Raw genomic sequence first — 20,695 nt, 5'->3', positions numbered from 1 at the left:
TTTTTTTCCGCTTCTGTTCTCTTTTCATATCAGGATCTGGTGTTGGTAGATCATTTGTGAAGAGGATGAATAATACTGGTAAAAGGATTGCCCCTTGGGAAGCTCCACTGTTCAGTCTTTTAGTTTTCATGTAAACAAACTATGTTGCAAAAACAGGTTTTTGTTACCCTACTGGACCATAAAATTAATAATCTACATGAATACAAAAGCCTTATTAACTGAGCCTAGAGTAATGGTAAACTACATTAAATGCCTTGCTTCATGTTGTCATGGCTGTTCATGGGGTGGTAAATGCGAGGGTACTGGGCAGGGTATTGGAGATGGTTAAAGATAATGGAGAAAAGTTGGGGTGAGCTAGTTGTTGTTTCCAGATGACACTGTGAATAGTGCAGGGTCATAGGAGGAATTAAGGCAGTTAGTGACAGAGTCTGGCAAGGTATGGAATGGGAGGAAGTTGAAGGTAAATGTGGGTAAAAGTAAGATAGTGAGATGTACATGGGGAGAGGATTTAGTTGATTTAGGTGTGTGTTGACTTAGATGAGAGCTAAGATGGGAAGAAGGATAGGATGGTGAATGGGATTGGAATGGAGAGGGAGTGGGTGAGTGCCTTTTGACTTTGCTACTTCTCTTATAAGGAGGAAAAAGTCCTTGGTGTGTGTTTACCTAGTTGTATTTACCTAGTTGTATTTTACGGGAAGGGGAGCTATGCTTGTGGGGTCCCGTCTTCATATCTCATTTTATCTAAACTATTTTTAAATTCATGTATTGTTTTTGCACACACCACTTTCTCATCTAACTTGTTCCAACTGTCTATTACTCTGTGAGGAAAGCTGTTCTTTTTCAAATCTCTTCTATAGCTGTCTTTTTTTATTTTCTTTCCGTGTCCTCTTGTATTTCTGTCATCCCATTTTATCAGATTCTCTCTATCAGTAATTTCCATGCCTTTCATGATTCTGTAAATAGCTATCAAATCTCCTCTCTCTCTTCTTTGCTCTAGTGTCTGTAGTTCAAGTTTTTCTAGTCTCTCTTCATATGATAGTTTTGTGAGTGTTGGTGCCAATTTTGTAATTGCTTTTTGTATTATTTCAATTTTTTTAATACATTTTTTTGTACTTGGTGACGATATCGTTGCTGCATATTCCAATCTTGGTCTTATCAGGGTGATTAGGATTTTCTTCACCATTTCTTCATCCAGGTATGTAAATGCAACTTTGATTGTTCTTACATACATATACATATACCAAGGCTTTTTCCCCCTTCCAAGGGAGGTAGCCACAAAAGGAAAGGCATAAAAACACTCCCACCCATTTCATCCCTAAATACACTCCACACCCCTCCCACCCTTCCTCTCATCTGAGCACCTCCTGGATGACGGGTCATCCCTGAACCCTGCCCACCGCCCTGGGTCAGAAGCAGTGTCGCAAGACACAGTACATCCACAGCAAGGCCGCTTCATTTAATCGGCGACCCCCCCTCTCCGTCCCCCTTTGCATATAAGGAGAGGACGGGGAGAAATCCCTTCGGGCTGCGTCAAAATTTACTCACACATACTACCCCACCCCCCACCCCCCCGCCTATTCCTCCTCATGTCGTCACAACATCATCCATATTATAAGTTTCTCCAAAAATCTTATTTATATGTTTCTCAGGTGACATATTATTCATAACAATGACTCCCAGGTCCTTCTCATTTTCTACTTTTTTTATTCCTTCTTCTCCCAAATTATATGATCCTGTTATTCTGTTTTTGCTTTTTCCAAATTCCATTATACTACACTTTTTTGTATTGAACTCCATCTCCCACTTCCTACTCCATTCCTGTACTTTATATAGATCTCTCTGTAGTGATTCACAATCTTCTTCTGTTTTCACTCTTTTTAGTAGTTTTGCATCATCTGCAAAGAAGCTCATATAGCTTTCAATTCCTTCATCCATATCATTAATATATATAGCAAACATTATTGGGGCCAGTACTGTTCCCTGCGGAACACCGCTTATTACTTTATCCCATTTTGAGTGCTGGTCTCTTATCACTACTCTCATTTTTCTTTCTTGCAAAAAGTCTTCCATCCAATTTAGCAGTTTTCCCTGTATTCCTCCTTCAGTTTCTAATTTCTTAAGCAACTTCTTATGTGGTACTTTGTCAAAAGCTTTCTTTAGGTCTAGAAATGCACAGTCCGCCCATCCATCTCTTTCTTGTATTATATCTATTAGCCTTGAATAGAAACATATTAAATTGGTGACGCATGATCGTCCTTGTCTGAATCCAAATTGCCTTGGATTTAACACTTTGTTTTTTTCTAAATATTTTACCCATCTACTTTTGATAATTCTTTCACAAATTTTTGCTATTGTACTTGTTAGAGAGACTGGTCTATAGTTGGTAGGTTCTTCTTTATTTCCTCCTTTATATATAGGTCCTATATTTGCTTTTTTCCAATCTTCTGGAACTTTTCCTTCTTTCAAGAAACTGTTTAGTATGCTATGTATTTTGTCTGCCAGTTCATTCCTGCATTCTTTCAGAATCCAGTTTGCTATTTCATCTGGTCCATGCGATTTTCTGACATCAAGATTACTCAAGTGTGTTAATATTTCATTCATTGTTACTTCTATTTCTTCCATAGGGGGGACTTTCTCTTTCCATTCAATCTCTTCAGGTTGTATGTTCTCCCTTGTAAACACTGATTTAAAATGTTTGTTCATAATTTCCGCCATTTCCATTTCTTCAGTGTATTCAACTCCCCCTTGTCTTAATTTCTCCAAGTCTTGTTTGTTTTTCAGTTTATTGTTTACAAATCTGTAGAATAGTTTTGGTTGATCTTTACACTTTTCTATGACATCTTTTTCATATTTTCTCTTTTCCTCTCTGCACGTTTGTACATATTCATTTCTATAACCGGTATATATTTTCCATTTTTCAGGTTTTCTGTCTTTTTTCCATCTGGTCCAGGCTTTGTTTCTTTTGTCTTTTAACCCATTCAACTCCGATGACAAGATGTCTTGTCATTTGGTCAAATAAAACAAAAAATCATAAAACACCAAAATGTTTGATCAAACACCAGAAAAATATGACGTCAATCCTCGCTTCGCTCGCAGCGAAGCGAGGATTGACGTCATATTTTTCTGGTGTTTGATCAAACATTTTGGTGTTTTATGATTTTTTGTTTTATTTGACCAAATGACAAGACATCTTGTCATCGGAGTTGAATGGGTTAACTCTCTACAACTTTTGTTGTACCAGCATTTTACATATTCTTTTTCTTGTTTTTGTCTTGGGACATACTTTTCCACTCCTTTTTTGTAAATTTTTGTCAAAATATTCCATTTCTCTTCCACTGTTGTTTCTTCTTTGTATATTTCTTCCCAAAACTTTATCAAAGTTTGTTTTTTCATACATCATTCTTCCTTTTCTATATTGTTAATTTCTTTTCATATATTTTTCTTCATTAAGTTCCAGTTCAATCAATATGTGGTCACTTTTACTTATTGGTGTTTTATATTCAATCTTGTCCACTATTCTAGGTTCAGATGTAATTATTAAGTCTAGTCTCGATGGTTCTTCTTCATTTCTATACCTAGTGTTCTCCTGTATCCATTGTGTCATTGTATGGTCAGTAATCATCTCAAGTAGAGCGTTTCCCCATGAGCCGTCTCCACCCTTTACTGTCATTTCTTCCCAGCAGATTTCTTTGCAATTAAAGTCGCCCATCATAACTATTCTTCCTCCATCTTCCATTATTTTATTTAATGTTATCTTTGTGTCCTCTAACATACTTTTATGTTCACTCTCCTCCCATGAGGCTGTTTTCGGAGGCACATAATTTATCACAAATTTTCTGCTCTTCTTATCTCTGTCTTCCACTTCTATCATAATCATCTCTACTGTATTCTTTCCATATATGACACCCCTCACATTTATATCCTTCTTAGTCAGGAACATAACTCCACCCCCTTGCTTTTTCTCTCTGTTTTTAATCCAATAATTATATGTATCATGTCCTACACTGTTGGGTGGTAGTGGGCCTTTTAATTTTGTTTCTACAATTCCCATTATGTCCGGTTCTTTTTCTTTCAAATAATCATTCAGCTCATTCAATCCTGTTATTAATCCATCTATATTTGTGTAAGACACTCTTAGTTTTCTGTCACTTCCATTGTGTTCTCTGTTTCCCTTTTGTTTTTCGCTTGTATGTCGAACTGCCTTAGTTTCATATTCACTACTCTCCAATAGAATCTCTCTTTCTCTGACTCCGTTCTGCTCTCGTTTTTTTTCTTAGCTTCAAGTCTTTTCTGCTTTTCTTCCTCTCTTTCCTCTTTATTCATTTCCCTTTTTATCCATACCTTTTTATATTTTTCACTTGTTGCTAGTTTCCCTGTTTTGGATAAGATGTTCTCTGCCGTCATTTATGACCTGAATTTAATCTTAATTGGTCTGGTCTTATCTGTACTATACTTTTCGAGCCTGAATTTTTCCTCAATTTCCTTCATAATTTCTGGTTCATCTTCTTGAACTAATTTTAGTAAACTGCTTATTTTTTCATTTTCCTCATTGGTTCTTGAGGTTCTATCTGGGTTATGTTTCTCTTCCATTCCTAATATAATTATACATTTCTTTTTATCAGCTAAGTCTCTTACTATATTCTCCTTCTGTCTCATCACTTTAATAACTGAGTCTTCAGTTTGTTCTCTCATTTGCTGTTTAATTATGTCAGTAAATGCAACTTTACTGTTTTCTTGAATTGCCTTCCATCCCTCTCTGTTTTCTTTATTATTCATCTTTAACTCTTCATTCTCCTTTTTTACATCTTTTAACTGTCTTTTTAGGTCTTCTATTTCCTTAGTTAAGTTTTTGTTCGCCTTCTCTAGTTCTTCCAATTTTTCAACCCTCTGTACAATGTTGTTAACATGACCGAACCTACGCTCCAAGTCCTCGATAATCTTATCGACCTTCTCTTCTAGTCTTGTCAGTCGGGGGGGGGGGGTTTGTGTCCCCCCCACCCTCTTTAAATCCCTGGAAAATATTCTCATCACTTTCTACTGTATTGCTCTTATCTATACTTCTAATCTTTACATTTTTATTAGACATTTCATCGTCACTCAGCTGGTCGGGGGGCCGTTTGTTTACCTTTCGCCTGTCTGCCTGGGCCAAGTCCTCTCCTTCCTCATTTCCTTCCATTTCCCTCAGCAATCCCTCCCCTTCTCCTCTTTCCCTACTTTCCCACTACCCCATGAGCAATTCCCCCCACCCTGTAAATACAATAGGCACTTCTCTTTGCGTTGGGATCTACGAAACTTCAATTTTCTTCAGAACATCTTCTAAGCCGTCTGTTCGTTGAAGTGTGTGTGTGTGTATTTACCTAGTTGTATTTTACGGGAAGGGGAGCTATGCTCGTGGGGTCCCGTCTTCATATCTCATTTTATCTAAACTATTTTTAAATTCATGTATTGTTTTTGCACACACCACTTTCTCATCTAACTTGTTCCAACTGTCTATTACTCTGTGAGGAAAGCTGTTCTTTTTCAAATCTCTTCTATAGCTGTCTTTTTTTATTTTCTTTCTGTGTCCTCTAGTACTTCTGTCATCCCATTTTATCAGATTCTCTCTGTCAGTAATTTCTATGCCTTTCATGATTCTGTAAATAGCTATCAAATCTCCTCTCTCTCTTCTTTGCTCTAGTGTCTGTAGTTCAAGTTTTTCTAGTCTCTCTTCATATGATAGTTTTGAGAGTGTTGGTGCCAATTTTGTAATTGCTCTTTGTATTCTTTCAAGTTTTTTTTATACATTTTTTTGTACTTGGTGACGATATCGTTGCTGCATATTCCAATCTTGGTCTTATCAGGGTGATTAGGATTTTCTTCACCATTTCTTCATCCAGGTATGTAAATGCAACTTTGATTCTTATTAAATTATAAGTTTCTCCAAAAATCTTATTTATATGTTTCTCAGGTGAAATATTATTCATAACAATGACTCCCAGGTCCTTCTCATTTTCTACTTTTTTTTTATTCCTTCTTCTACCAATTTATATGCTCCTGTTATTCTGTTTTTGCTTTTTCCAAATTCCATTATACTACACTTTTTTGTATTGAACTCCACCTCCCACTTCCTACTCCATTCTTGTACTTTATTTAGATCTCTCTGTAGTGATTCACAATCTTCTTCAGTTTTCACTCTTTTTAGTAGTTTTGCATCATCTGCAAAGAAGCTCATATAGCTTTCAATTCATTCATCCTAATCATTAATATATATAGCAAACATTATTGGGGCCAGAACTGTTCCCTGCGGAACACCGCTTATTACTTCATCCCATTTTGAGTGCTGGTTTCTTATCACTACTCTCATTTTTCTTTTTTGCAAAAAGTCTTCCATCCAATTTAGTAGTTTGCCCTGTATTCCTCCTTCATTTTCTAATTTCTTAAGCAACTTCTTATGTGGTACTTTGTCAAAAGCTTTCTTTAGATCTAAAAATGCACAGTCCGCCCATCCATCTCTTTCTTGTATTATATCTATTAGCCTTGAATAGAAACATATTAAATTGGTGACGCATGATCGTCCTTGTCTGAATCCAAATTGCCTTGGATTTAACACTGTTTTTTTCTAAATATTTTACCCATCTACTTTTGATAATTCTTTCACAAATTTTTGCTATTGTACTTGTTAGAGAGACTGGTCTATAGTTGGTAGGTTCTTCTTTATTTCCTCCTTTATATATAGGTACTATATTTGCTTTTTTCCAATCTTCTGGAACTTTTCCTTCTTTCAAGGAACTATTTAGTATGCTATGTATTTTGTCTGCCAGTTCATTCCTGCATTCTTTCAGTATCCAGTTTGCTATTTCATCTGGTCCATGCGATTTTCTGACATCAAGATTACTCAAGTGTGTTAATATTTCATTCTTTGTTACTTCTATATCTTCCATAGGGGGGACTTTCTCTTTCCATTCGATCTCTTCAGGTTGTATGTTCTCCCTTGTAAACACTGATTTAAAATGTTTGTTCATAATTTCCGCCATTTCCATTTCCTCAGTGTATTCAACTCCCTCTTGTCTTAATTTCTCCAAGTCTTGTTTGTTTTTCAGTTTATTGTTTACAAATCTGTAGAATAGTTTTGGTTGATCTTTACACTTTTGTATGATATCTTTTTCATATTTTCTCTTTTCCTCTCTGCACATTTGTACATATTCATTTCTATAACAGGTATATATTTTCCATTTTTCAGGTCTTCTGTCTTTTTTCCATCTGGTCCAGGCTTTGTCTCTTTTGTCTTTTAACTCCCTACAGCTTTTGTTGTACCAGCATTTTACATATTCTTTTTCTTGTTTTTGTCTTGGGACATACTTTTCCACTCCTTTTTTGTAAATTTTTGTCAAAATATTCCATTTCTCTTCTACTGTTGTTTCTTCTTTGTATATTTCTTCCCAGTTTTCCTTTTGAAAGAATTCTCTTATTTTATCAAAGTTTGTTTTTTTATACATCATTCTTCCTTTTCTATATTGTTCATTTCTTTTCATATATTTTTCTTCATTAAGTTCCAGTTCAATGAATATGTGGTCACTTTTACTTATTGGTGTTTTATATTCAATTTTGTCCACTATTCTATGTTCGGATGTAATTACTAGGTCTAGTCTCGATGGCTCTTCTTCATTTCTATACCTAGCGTTCTCCTGTATCCATTGTGTCATTGTATGGTCAGTAACCATCTCAAGTAGAGCGTTTCCCCATGAGCCATCTCCACCCTTTACTGTCATTTCTTCCCAGCAGATTTCTTTGCAATTAAAGTCGCCCATCATAACTATTTTTCCTCCCTCTTCCATTATCTTGTTTAATGTTATCTTTGTGTCCTCTAACATACTTTTATGTTCACTCTCTTCCCATGAGGCTGTTTTCGGGGGCACATAATTTATCACAAACTTTCTGTTCTTCTTATCTCTGTCTTCTACTTCCATCATTATCATCTCTACTGTATTCTTTCCATATGTGACACACTTCACGTTTATATCCTTCTTAGTCAGGAACATAACTCCACCCCCTTCCTTTTTCACTCTGTTTCTAATCCAATAATTATATGCATCATGTCCTACACTGTTGGGTGGTAGTGGACCTTTTAATTTTGTTTCTACAATTCCCAATATGTCTGGTTCTTTTTCTTTCAAATAATCATTCAGCTCATTCAATCCTGTTATTAATCCATCTATATTTGTGTAAGACACTCTTGGTTTTCTGCCACTTCCATTGTGTTCTCTGTTTCCCTTTTGTTTTTCTCTTGTATGTCGACTTTCTTTAGTTTCATATTCACTACTCTCCAATAGAATCTCTCTTTTTCTGACTCCGTTCTTATCTCGTTTTTTTCCTTTGATTCAAGTCTTTTCTGTTTTTCTTCCTCTCTTTCCTCTTTATTCATTTCCCTTTTTATCCATACCTTTTTATATTGTTCACTTGTTGCTAGTTTCCCTGTTTTGGATAAGATATTCTCTGCCATAGTTTATGACCTGAATTTAATCTTAATTGGTCTGGTCTTGTCTGTACTATATTTCCCTAGCCTGAATTTCTCTTCGATTTGTTTCATTATTTCTGGTTCATCTTCCTGAACTAATTCTAGTAAATTTCTTACTTTTTCATTTTCCTCTTTGATTCTTGTGGTTCTATCTGGGTTATGTTTCTCTTCCATTCCTAATATAATTATACATTTCTTTTTGTCTGCTAAGTCTCTTACTATATTCTCCTTCTGTCTCATCACTTTAATAACTGAGTTTTCAGTTTGTTCATTCATTTGCTGTCTGATTATGTCAGTGAATGCAACTTTGCTATTTTCTTGAATTTTTTTCCAACCCTCCTTGTTCTCCTTATTATTCTCCTTTAAGACTTTATTCTCATCCTTTACTTCTTTTAACTGTTTTTTTAATTCTTCAATATCCTTAGTTAAGTTTTTGTTCGCCTTCTCTAGTTCTTCCAATTTTTCAACTCTCCGTATAATATTGTTAACATGACCGAACCTACGCTCCAAGTCCTCGATCATCTTATCAACCTTCTCTTTTAGTCTTGTCAGTCGGGGGGGGGTTTGTGTCCCCCCCACCCTCTTTAAATCTCTGGAAAATATTCTCATCACTTTCTACTGTATTGCTCTTATTTATACTTCTAATCTTTACATTTTTATTAGACATTTCATCGTCGTCGGGGGGCCGTTTGTTTACCTTTCGCCTGTCTGCCTGGGCCAAGTCTACTCCTTCCTCATTTCCTTCCATTTCCCTCAGTAATCCCTCCCCTTTTCCTCTTTCCCTACTTTCCTACTACCCCACGAGCAATTTCCCCCACCCTGTAAATACAATAGGCACTTCTCTTTGCGTTGGAATCCACAAAACTTCAATTTTCTTCAGAACGTCTTCTAAGCCGTCCATTCGTTGAAGTGTGTATTTACCTAGTTGTATTTACCTAGTTGTATTTTGCGGGAAGGGGAGCTATGCTCGTGATGTCCCGCCTTTGTATCTTGCAGTGTCTAGTTTGTTTTTAAACTCATGAATGGTTTTTGCGCATACTATTTCATTGTCCAGTTTGTTCCAAGTGTCCAAAACTCTATGAGGAAAACTGTTTTTCTTCAGTTCTCTTCTATAGCTATGTTTTTTTATTTTCTTTCCATGTCCCCTTGTGTTTCTTTTGTCCCAGTTAAGTAAGTTCTCTCTATCGAGTGTGTGTGTGTGTGTGTGTATATATATATATATATATATATATATATATATATATATATATATATATATATATATATATACAGGTAAACGTCGACTTACGATGGCCGCGACTTACGATTGTTCGACTTTACGATGACGACGACGACGATATGACATATTTAACCCCTTCCATACGGTGCCGCACAAGTAGGCGTCATGAGGAGCAAGTGGATTCGCGACGCTGCCATATCGGCGTCTTGATTATATCTATTGTAGTCGCCCCTGTGTTTTTACATTCTCTCAAATGTGCCCTGAATCCCATTCTCTGTGGTTTTCAAAATTCGCGGGTGAAAGAGAGAATGATCGATATAAGCGGTGACTATATTTTATGATGCTAGTATTATTACGACACGTCGTACGGCTGGCATTGGCTGCTGCCCGCGAGATTTAAGGTCCGTACTGAAAATACATATTATGGTGTTTGAATATGGTAAAAAGGATAAAAATAATTAAATAAACTACTGTACATGTTTAATAGGCTATATTCAGTATCTCTGGTGGTTAATATACAGGTAGGCTAGGTACAGTGACCACGGAACAGAGTGATACACAAATTGGGGATCGACTTACGATGGGATCGTCTTACGATGGCTCTATCGAAACCTAATGCCATCGTAAGTCGACGTTTACCTGTATATATATCAGCATTAGTAAAGAAGAAGTAGTCAAGCAGATTGACAGACTTAAAGCTACAAAATCTCCGGGTCCAGACGAAATTTTTCCAAGAATGCTTAAGGAGTGTAAATTTGAAATCTGCGACCAGTTAACTGAAATATTCAATAAATAGGTAGACACTGGTTTTGTTCCAACTGCTTGGAGGCAGGCAAACGTTGTTCCTGTTTTTAAGAAGGGAGATAGATTGTCTATATGCAACTATAGGCCAATCAGTTTGTCATCGGTTATAGGTAAAATGCTTGAATCAATAATAGTAAATAGACTCAGAGAACACATCGAAGGGCATAATTTAATTCGTGATTCACAGCATGGTTTCTGCAAGGGTAAGTCATGTGTGACTAATCTTCTATCCTTTTACACTAAAGTATATAAGGCGTCAGATAACAATGAAAATTACGACGTTATTTACCTTGACTAGCAAAGCATTCGACAAGGTGCCACACCAGAGACTACTAAATAAAATCAAAGCCCATGGCATAGGAGGAAAAGTGTTAGAATGGATTAGAGCTTGGATTAGTAACAGAAAACAGCGGGTCACCATAAATGGAATAAAATCTAGGTGGGGCAATATTACTAGCGGGGTCCCCCAGGGCTCGGTTTTGGGTCCCTTGTTGTTCATTATGTACATAAACGACTTAGACAATGGGATAAATAGTGATGTTAGTAAGTTTGCGGACGACACTAAAATAGGATACCTAATTAGGTCAGGAGATGATGCCCAGATTCTGCAGGATGATCTTAATAAATTGTTAACATGATCGGTGAAATGGCAAATGAACTTCAATATCTCTAAGTGTAGCGTGTTAAACATAGGGCTACACAACCCCGAAAATAGATACAACTTAGAACACGTTTTTAGAAAAATCTGAGTGCGAGAGGGACTTGGGAGTTCTGGTGAGTCCGGACCTTAAAACCAGGAAGCAGTGCATTAGCGCCAGGAATAAAGCTAACAGAGCATTAGGCTTCATTGCTAGGACGGTAACGAATAGAAGTGCAGAGGTAATTATTAAACTCTATCTAGCGATAGTTAGACCCATCCTTGACTATGCGGTACAGTTTTGGTTTCCATCCTACAAAATGGACATCAATTCACTAGAATTACTGAAGTACATGAGACTTACCGTAGGTTAGTTGAGATGTGCTTCTGGTTTTATGAAGCAAATCAATTCTGCTGAAGGGTAAGCATTCATATGAGATATGCTCCTCCCAGCCGGTCCGACAGTCTTTGAATAATACGAGCACCCACATGATAACCTGGAACTTGATTATTTTGTGATGAAGAGATTCCCAGTTGGTTACGTGTAAGGGGAGGAGAGGAGGGCATATGAATGCTTACCCTTCAGCAGAATTGATTTGCTTCATAAAACCAGAAGCACATCTCAACTAACCTACGGTAAGTCTCATGTACTTCAGTAATTCTATATCAGCAAATCACAATTCTGCTGAGGGTTCGCAAACATATGAGGTTTTGAAGACATGTGGGTGTCGTGCCTCAGAAGTTCTTAGGCAGGTGAAGTTGGGGCCGTTCCATAATTCTTCCATTTCAAATTTAGTGTGCCCAAGCTAATCCAGTATCTTGGAATGGGTCTCCCTCCTGTACAATTTCCTTGTTGTAGTGTTTGGCAAAGGTCGATTCTCTTGACCATCCAGCTTTGGACCTGATGTGGCGTATAGGTACGGACATGGATCTAGCTTGAGAGGCAGCAGCCGAGCGGACACTGCTCACTGTGTATTTGGTAGAGTCAATTCCAGAGATAGTAAGTACATGCTTGATCCATCTTGCAATTGTGTCTCTTGATACCGGTTTGTGCGGTTTGATGAAGCTTATGAGGAGTCTTCCATCCTTCTTCCCCGTCTCGTCTCGGAGGTGTTCCATTTTTTCCCGATATGTGCGCAAAGTCCTGCGCACACACAAACTTTCGTCCTTAGTGTAGGGGAAGAACTTCACAGACTGAATGTTAAATCCAGGGCGACATTGTTTAATGTTGTCCCCTAACCAGACTGAAATAGCTTCTTCCTTTATCCTTATATTCTTGAGTACTAGTAAGTGTAGGGTCTGAACTCTGGCAGCTTGTGTAAGTGCCATCAGCATTACTAGTTTGAGTGTAAGTTCTTTCAGTGGGAGAGACTATAAGGGTTCCAACTGTTTCAGTTTTGTTAATACAGGTTTGACATCCCAGGTGTCCTTATATCTAGGCATTGAAGGGCTCAGGTTGAAAACTCGCCTCATTAACCTGATGACTAGGGGATGGTTGCCTGCCCTGCATCCGTCCACAACTATCTCCAGCGAGGATAGGGCCCCCCTCGCCGTGTTAATACTGTTGTAACCCACACCTCTGTGGAAAGTTTCTGTTAAGAAGTTTATGACGTCAGTTACAATGGGAGTAGTGGGATTGATGTCCCGTCTATGACAAAATTGTGCCCACCTGTTGATATGTGACCTGTATTGTTTGCTAGTTCCAGGTTTCCATGATGCCAAGATAAGGTCCGTACCTTATTCAGATATGCCTCGTTCTCGCAGGCTTTCCCGGAAAGTAGACAGGCCATCAATCTGGTATGGGACATGATGGGATGTTCTTCCGTCGACAGGGGCCACACCAGCACTTTCTTTCTCCTCATTATGATTCTTGAATCTTCTACATGCAGCCTGAGTAGTGTTCCCATCCAGGGCTGTGATGTCCAAAATGGAACTATCATCCAACCTCTGGCCCCTTCTGCTCTTAACTTCTGCAGGCATCTAGCGATCAGGGAGTAAGGGGGGAAAATGTAGATGAGACCTAATGTTGCCCAATTAAGGTTGAATGCATCACAGTAATTGATTCTGGGTCTGGCCTCCAGGAGCAAAACTGAGGCACTTGTTTGTTCAACCTAGATGCAAATAGATCAATGTTGGGTGTGCCAAAAATGATGCTTTATTTCTTAAAAAATTTCTCATCCAACTTCTATTCATGTCTGTCATTGAAGTTCCTGGATGCTGTATCAGCCAAAGTATTATCACTCCCGGGAGTGTAGGAACATGTGATCCAGGCATCATTGTTTAGATACCAGTTCCAAATATCAGAGGAGACATTGTTACATGCTACCGACTTAGTGCCTCCTATTTCATTTATGTAGTTAACTGCGGTTGTGTTGTCACAGAAAACTTTGATGTGCTTTCCTCTGACCTCATTTGCAAAAGATTTTAACGTAAGGAGCACAGCTATGAGTTCCCGGGCATTAATATGAAGCTTCTTTTCCTCTGTCATCCATCTTCCATTGATTGACTGATGATTTATGCAGCCACCCCAACCTAAGTCTGAAGCATCTGAGTATAAGACAATTTCAGGAGTTGGGTGAATTATTCGCCTATGTTGGGTCTCAACATGTTTGATCCACCAAGTCAGGTCAGTTTTCATTTCGTCGGTGATCAACATTTTATCCTCAAAGTTCCCATAACTCCTTCGCAATGCTGTAATCTTTGCCGATTCAAGGTGATGATAGTGTAACTTTCCAAGTTCCACAGCTGGGAAGGCAGCAACTAGAAGCCCGATCACCCTGGCTACTTCTCTGATTTTGTCACTAGTCTTAGCTATTAGTTGTTTACATCCAAGTAGAATTCTTTCTTTCCTACGTATTGGTAAGGTAACAATCATTTTGCCCGAGTCAATGACATTGCCAAGGTATTCGATACTTTTAGTGGGTTCTAGCACAGATTTTGCAACGTTAATACAAAAGCCCATTTTCGTGAGTAATTCAATGGTAGAATTAATGTAATCATAGCATCCAGAAAGATAAGCACTGCACATGAGAGTGTCATCAATAAAGCTGGTGATGGTAAAGCCTTTTTCTCTTAAAGTAGCAAAGATAGGTTTCATGAGTTTGGTAAAAAGTCTGGGTCCTTCTGAGATTCCATTTGGGAGACAGGTGAACTGATAAACTTTGCCATACCATTGAAAACAAAGGAATTTTTGCTGTTCTTCCGCTATTCTAATAGAGTAGTAGGCATGTTTAAGATCCACATATGCCATATAGTCCCCTTCATTTATCAGTCTGATAGCTTGTTCAAAGTTCTCCATTTTGAAATGGATATAGGGAATGTGGTTGTTTAATTTTTCTAAATTGAGTACCATCCTATAATCTCCATCTTTTTTCTTCTTCAGAAATACAGGGGAAATGATCTGATCTGCCCTTCTCTTTGTTTCTTTTAAAACTTTAAGCTCCAATAATTTCAAAATTTCTTGTGATAGTATCATTTGTTCCGCCAGGCTAAAGTTATATTCCACATTCTCAAAACACAGGTAACCGATATCATTGACATTAATATTCAGGTGACAATGTTTGACTATGTCTAGAATATATGTATCACTAGTGATTTTTTGCCACTCATGCACAAATCTGTGAAGGGAACCTGCCACCAAGTTGGTACTTGCCTGGTTTATTGTCGGGGAGTGCTGCGTCCCCTGCCTTTGGAGTTTTTTTAATCCAAGGCCTGCCGAGCGTAGTAAGGCCTCTGGTCTCCTCTATGTCCTAGCCTCCGCTGTCCATAGGGTTGAAATCTTATGTGTCCTTTAAACTGGGTTCTTGTCTTCCCACTTCCAAACTTCCATGCACCTGGCTTCCAGGATGGAAAGGGGGATTTGGCTGTGATTTTGCTTTCGAGTTTTTCCGCCTCTTCGATTTGTCTTGCAGATTGCGAGAGGTCATCCCCAAACAGAAAGCGTGACATGGGCACTTTGTCAGAGCATAGGTGTGAGTACTTTTGATTTATTTCCCGTTTGATGTTAAAATGGCGAACCAAGTTGTTACGTTAGTTGGCATGACCTAACAGTGCCAGAGCACCATTGATCATGCCCACCTCATGGGCCACCACAGCGTTACCTTCATCCTGGGCCACTTTGTCAAGCACCGAAAGTGACTTGATGATGATGGAAGCTGCCTTAGTTATATCTTTATTGACTTTCTTCATGCGTAAGTCTGCTTTTTTAGCGTCCTGTTTTAGCGCCTCCAAAATTTGCATATTGCACTCAACTGGGGATAAAGCAGGGCAATTACTGGGCCTCTTGGTACTCTCGTCCTCTGCAATTTCTTTATAGGTGTCCTCCCTCATGCCGTGGTCAAATATTTGATTGACCATGTCCGCCACATGTTTGGCAACATCTCCAGAGACTTCTTCAACTGGGCCGAAAGCCTTAGGGGACTGCATCAAAATACTGCCAATGGGGAAATCTTCATGCAACTCACCTTCTTCACTGCTGCTTCCGTCGGAGATAAAACCCGAAAAGTTACCTGGAGAGGGTGTAACAGGCCCTGCTTCCTTCCTGGTTGAACTAGTGCCCGGTCTGGCATCGTTGTGGGTTTCCGGTCTCTGCGAAACATCTTGCCGCCTCTCCGCTTTTAGCTGATCCATATCACTCCTCAGTTCAGCGATGGCTTGCAGTACTGTGTGCCAAGGGGCTGAGGAGTCGTCATGTACTTGGAAAGCAGTACATGACGTGGAACCGTCGGGGGGCGGGGGAGGGGGGGTTGCCATGTCTTCTAGACTTTGATGCGTAGCCCCAACGCAAGTATTTCTATCCCGATGGGAAGTAATGTTGCTTGACCTGCTTGATTTATGCTTGTATTTGCGAGAATGTTGGCTTGCTTCTCCTCTGTGAGAGGAGGCGCCCAACTTCCTACTTGTATGGGTATGCGTTTCGTCGGAAGACGACATGGCGGTTGTGACTGACAGAGTCGTATGCATGTTGTCGTATTTACCTGATAATTTAGTGAGTTTCGTTAAAACTCAAAATGAGAGCATCGTAAACGCTTATTAGATGATAAAATGAGTGTCATAAATGCTATTATTATATTGCATATTGAGCGTCATAAACACTCGAATGCCAGGTCAAGCACCAGTAAGCAGGGATATGGTTGAAATCTACTTGCGACAGAGTAAACAATCTTGACGACCGTTCAGCACGGCAGCGTGTAAGCAACTGTCGGACTGGCTGGGCGGAGCATATCTCATATGTTTGCGAACCCTCAGCAGAATTGTGATTTGCTGATATAAAATCAGTACAGAGAAGAATGACCAAAATGATACATCGACTCGGAAATTTGCCTTATGAAGAGAGGCTTAGGCACCTAAACTTACACTCTCTGGAAAGACGCAGAGTGCGGGGTGATCTAATAGAAGTGTTCAAGTGGATCAAAGGCTATAACAAGGGTGAAGCAAACAAGGTCATCATAATAAAACAACAGGGCAGGACTCGCAGTAATGGGTATAAACTGGACAAATTTAGATTTAAGAAGGAAATAGGCAAGAATTGGTTTACTAATAGGGTGGTCGATGAATGGAATAAACTTAGTAACCATGTAGTAAGTGCTGAAACTATCAGTTGTTTTAAAAAACGATTAGACAACTTTATGGATGGGGATGACAGGTGGTGATGGATATGGAGCTGCCTAGTGTAGGCCTTATGGTCTCTTGCAGTCTCCTATATTCTTATGTTCTTATATATATATATATATATATATATATATATATATATGGATCATCCTTCATCCATGAGGATCTAAGATGAGAGGGAAGAAAGGGTGGTGAGAGTGGAATGAATGGAGGTAGAATGGGTGGGAGTGGGTATAAGAACATAAGAACGAAGGGGACTGCAAGAGACCACAAGGCCTACACTAGACAGCTCCATATCCATCACCACCTGTCATCCCCGTCCATAAAGTTGTCTAATAAATTCTTAAAACAACTGATGGTTTCAGTGCTTACTACATGGTTAATAAGTTTATTCCATTCGTCGACCACCCCATTAGTAAACCAATTCTTGCCTATTTCCTTTTAAGTCTAAATTTGTCCAGTTTATAACCATTACTGCGAGTTCTGCCCTGTTGTTTTAACATGATGACCTTGTTTGCATCACCCTTGTTAAAGCCTTTGATCCACTTGAACACCTCTATTAGATCACCCCGCACTCTGCGTCTTTCTAGAGAGTGCAAGTTGAGGTGCCTAAGCCTCTCTTTATAAGGCAAATTTCTGAGTCCATGTATCATTTTGGTCATTCTTCTCTGTACTGATTCTAGTGAATTGATGTCCATTCTGTAGGACAGAGACCAAAACTGTACCGCATAGTCAAGGATGGGTCTATCACTAGATAGAGTTTAATAATTACCTCTGCACTTCTATTCTTTACCGTCCTAGCAATGAAACTTAATGCTCTGTTAGCTTTATTCCTGGTGCTAATGCACTGTTTCCTGGTTTTAAGGTCCTGACTCACTAGAACTCCTAAGTCTCTCTTGCATTCAGTTTTCTCTAAAAGCGTGTTATCTAAGCTGTATCTATTTTCGGGGTTGTGTAGCCCTATGTTTAACACACTATACTTAGAGATATTGAAGTTCATTTGCCATTTCACTGACCATGAGAACAATTTGTTAAGATCATCCTGCAGAATCTCTGTGTCATCTCCTGACCTAATTAGGTGTCCTATTTTAGTGTCGTCCGCAAACTTACTAACATTACTATTTATCCCGTCGTCTAAGTCATTTGTGTACATAATGAACAACAAGGGTTCCAAAACTGAGCCCTGGGGGACCCCACTAGTAGCATTGCCCCACCTAGATTTTACTCCATTTATGGTGACCTGCTGTTTTGTGTTACTAATTCAAGCTCTAATCCATTCTAACACTTTTCCTCCTATGCCATGGGCTTTGATTTTATTTAGTAGTCTCTGGTGTGGCACCTTGTCAAATGCTTTGCTAAAGTCAAGGTAAAATAATATCATAATTATCATTGTTATCTGACGCCTTACACATGACTTACCCTTGGAGAAACCATGCTGTGAATCACGAATTAAATTATGTCTTTCGATGTGTTCTCTGAGTCTATTTACTATTACTGATTCAAGCATTTTTCCTATAACCAATGTCAAACTGATTGTTCTGTAGTTGCATATAGACGATCTATCTCCCTTCTTAAAAACAGGAACGTTTGCTTGCCTCCAAGCAGTAGGCACAAAACCAGTGTCTACTGATTTATTAAATATTTCAGTTAACTGGTTGCAATTTCAAATTTACACTCCTTTAAAAAATTTCGTTTGGACCCGGAGAATTTGCAGCTTTAAGTCTTTCAATCTGCTTGACTACTTCTACTTTACTAATACTGATATTAGATAGACTACTTTCTTCATCCCCTCTGAAAATCGGATCACAGTCAGGTACTTTATCTAACCTCTCATTAGTAAACACTGATAGAAAATAATCGTTAAACTCCTCACTCATTTTTTCCTCCGATTCTATCATGACATTTTTATTGTTTTTAATTGGTCCTATTCTTTATTTTTTGTTCTATAGAGATGAAAGAAACCTTTTGGATTGGATCTTGCTTGACTAGCAACCTTAATTTCATAATTACATTTCGCTGTACGTGTATTCTTTTTAACCAGCTTTGCCATTTCATTATATCTTGATCTAAGGTGTGTTTTCCCCATTTTTTATTTTTATGTAAAGTCCTCTTTTCATTCTGATCCCATGTTTCAATCTGTCTGTCATCCATTTGGGAGTATTACTATTTTTCCGTATTGACTTCTGGGGGATAAATGTATTTTGTGCATTAATAATTAAATCAGTTAGATTGCTATACATTTCATCCAAATCGCTGACCTGTCTGTTGAGCCCACGCCCCCAAATGACCTGATCAGAGGCATGCATATTACCCTCCGTGACCCGACCTCTGGTCATGACCTGACCCTCGGTCATGCACCGAGACTCGACAATGTCCGAAACGTCCGCATGACATTTCATATTCAGTCTCATCCCCTCTGAAAATCGGATCACAGTCAGGTACTTTATCTAACCTCTCATTAGTAAACACCGATAGAAAATAATCGTTAAAATCCTCACTCATTTTTTCCTCCGATTCTATCATGACATTTTTATTGTTTTTAATTGGTCCTACTCTTTATTTTTTGTTCTATAGAGATGAAAGAAACCCTTTGGATTGGATCTTGCTTGACTAGCAACCTTAATTTCATAATTACATTTCGCTGTACGTGTATTCTTTTTAACCAGCTTTGCTATTTCATTATATCTTGATCTAAGGTGTGTTTTCCCCGTTTTTTTATTTTTATGTAAAGTCCTCTTTTCATTCTGATCCCATGTTTCAATCTGTCTGTCATCCATTTGGGAGTATTACAATTTTTCCGTATTGACTTCTGGGGGATAAATGTATTTTGTGCATTAATAATTAAATCAGTTAGATTGCTATACATTTCATCCAAATTGCTGACCTGTCTGTTGAGCCCTCGCCCCCAAATGACCTGATCAGCGGTATGCATATTACCCTCCGTGACCCGACCTCTGGTCATGACCTGACCCTCGGTCACACACCGAGACTCGACAATGTCCGAAACGTCCGCATGACATTTCATATTCAGTTTAAAATAGGTTTTTATATCATCAAAGTTTGCTCTCCTGAAGTCTGGTACTTGCACGTTATTCGTACTATTTAATTCTTCCCAAATAATATAAAATCTTATTTCTTGATGATCGCTAGAGCCTAGACTATCTCCCACTTTTACGTTACTCATTAGGTGCTCATTATTAGTTAAAACTAAGTCTATGCATTTGACTTGGCTACCTCCCTTATCAGGGGGTAAAAACCTTGGTATATAGATGGATAGGTGTGCATTGGCAGCACCTCCAGTTTGTTGTGCATACATGATGAATCTTGAGCATTTTGGGCATACTAAAGGACCTGGATTTGTTTCTATGTCACTGGCTAGCAAAATAGAGAGAGAAAAAAAAATGTGGGAGGACAGGCAGCATTGTAATGTTCTCCTTAGATGCAAAAATTATGAGAGTATAGGTTAAAAGAAAGCAGAAGAGTTGTGAAAATATGAGGACATATTGGGCCTGTTTTGAGACCAGGCGACAGTCATTTAGGACTGCACTTCTGGGATAAGGTGGGGAGTTGTCTCATGCAACAGGCTGGCGAGTCAATCCAAATTCTGTCCATTCCTTGTCACAATGCTGCTGCCATAGCTAAGCACATACATGTTTATGAGATAAAGTATTTGAGAAATATAATGAGTGCTTTGAGTATAGTGAGAAATGTGGACATTACGCAGAGACCCAGGATCAAAAGTGTTGTTGGATGAGGTAAATCAGAGAGTACTGGGGTGGTTTGGGCATATGGAAAGAATGAGTTAGGTGAAAAGTAGAAGTGGATGGAGTGAGTTGAGAGGAACAATGAAAATGAGGTGGATGGATGGGAAGTAGGGGTCTTTGCATATACATGGAATAATTATTGAGCAGGGAGGAAAAGGTGCAAAGAG

The 20,695-nt window shown here is 38.6% G+C and overlaps 3 protein-coding genes across 10 annotated transcripts in view; all 3 read right to left on the bottom strand.

Annotated features, from left to right (window-relative positions):
• LOC143022390 (intermembrane lipid transfer protein VPS13A-like) overlaps window positions 1-20,695 on the bottom strand; it is a 617,111-nt gene that overhangs the window by 222,116 nt on the left and 374,300 nt on the right. The gene's annotated exons all lie outside the window — the stretch shown is intronic.
• Window positions 11,468-13,134, bottom strand: LOC143022180 (uncharacterized). Its single transcript, XM_076180283.1, has 3 exons — window positions 12,996-13,134; window positions 12,542-12,890; window positions 11,468-12,511 (listed from the first exon to the last, which is right to left on the bottom strand). The coding sequence occupies exons 1-3, from the start codon at window positions 13,132-13,134 to the stop codon at window positions 11,947-11,949; spliced, it is 1,053 nt and encodes a 350-aa protein (XP_076036398.1). The 3' UTR covers window positions 11,468-11,946.
• Window positions 15,014-15,881, bottom strand: LOC143022402 (uncharacterized). Its single transcript, XM_076180571.1, has one exon. The coding sequence runs from the start codon at window positions 15,781-15,783 to the stop codon at window positions 15,184-15,186; it is 600 nt and encodes a 199-aa protein (XP_076036686.1). The 5' UTR covers window positions 15,784-15,881; the 3' UTR covers window positions 15,014-15,183.

The sequence above is a fragment of the Oratosquilla oratoria genome, chromosome 44, assembly GCF_046742065.1.
Source record: "Oratosquilla oratoria isolate Oo_2021 chromosome 44, ASM4674206v1, whole genome shotgun sequence".
NCBI classification, from domain to species: Eukaryota; Metazoa; Arthropoda; class Malacostraca; order Stomatopoda; family Squillidae; genus Oratosquilla; species Oratosquilla oratoria.
Note: the sequence above shows the minus strand (reverse complement) of the source record. Positions and strands in the feature narration are given on the sequence as shown.

Excerpts from the sequence above, each read along its gene's own strand:
- LOC143022180 (XM_076180283.1), bottom strand. The coding sequence starts at position 13,134 with ATGCCTGCAGAAGTTAAGAGCAGAAGGGGCCAGAGGTTGGATGATAGT. Across the intron at positions 12,891-12,995 it reads TGAGGAGAAAGAAAGTGCTG|GTACGGACCTTATCTTGGCA; the intron begins GTGTGGCCCCTG and ends TATCTGAATAAG. Across the intron at positions 12,512-12,541 it reads GTATTAACAAAACTGAAACA|AGAACTTACACTCAAACTAG; the intron begins GTTGGAACCCTT and ends TCTCCCACTGAA.
- LOC143022402 (XM_076180571.1), bottom strand. The coding sequence starts at position 15,783 with ATGGATCAGCTAAAAGCGGAGAGGCGGCAAGATGTTTCGCAGAGACCG.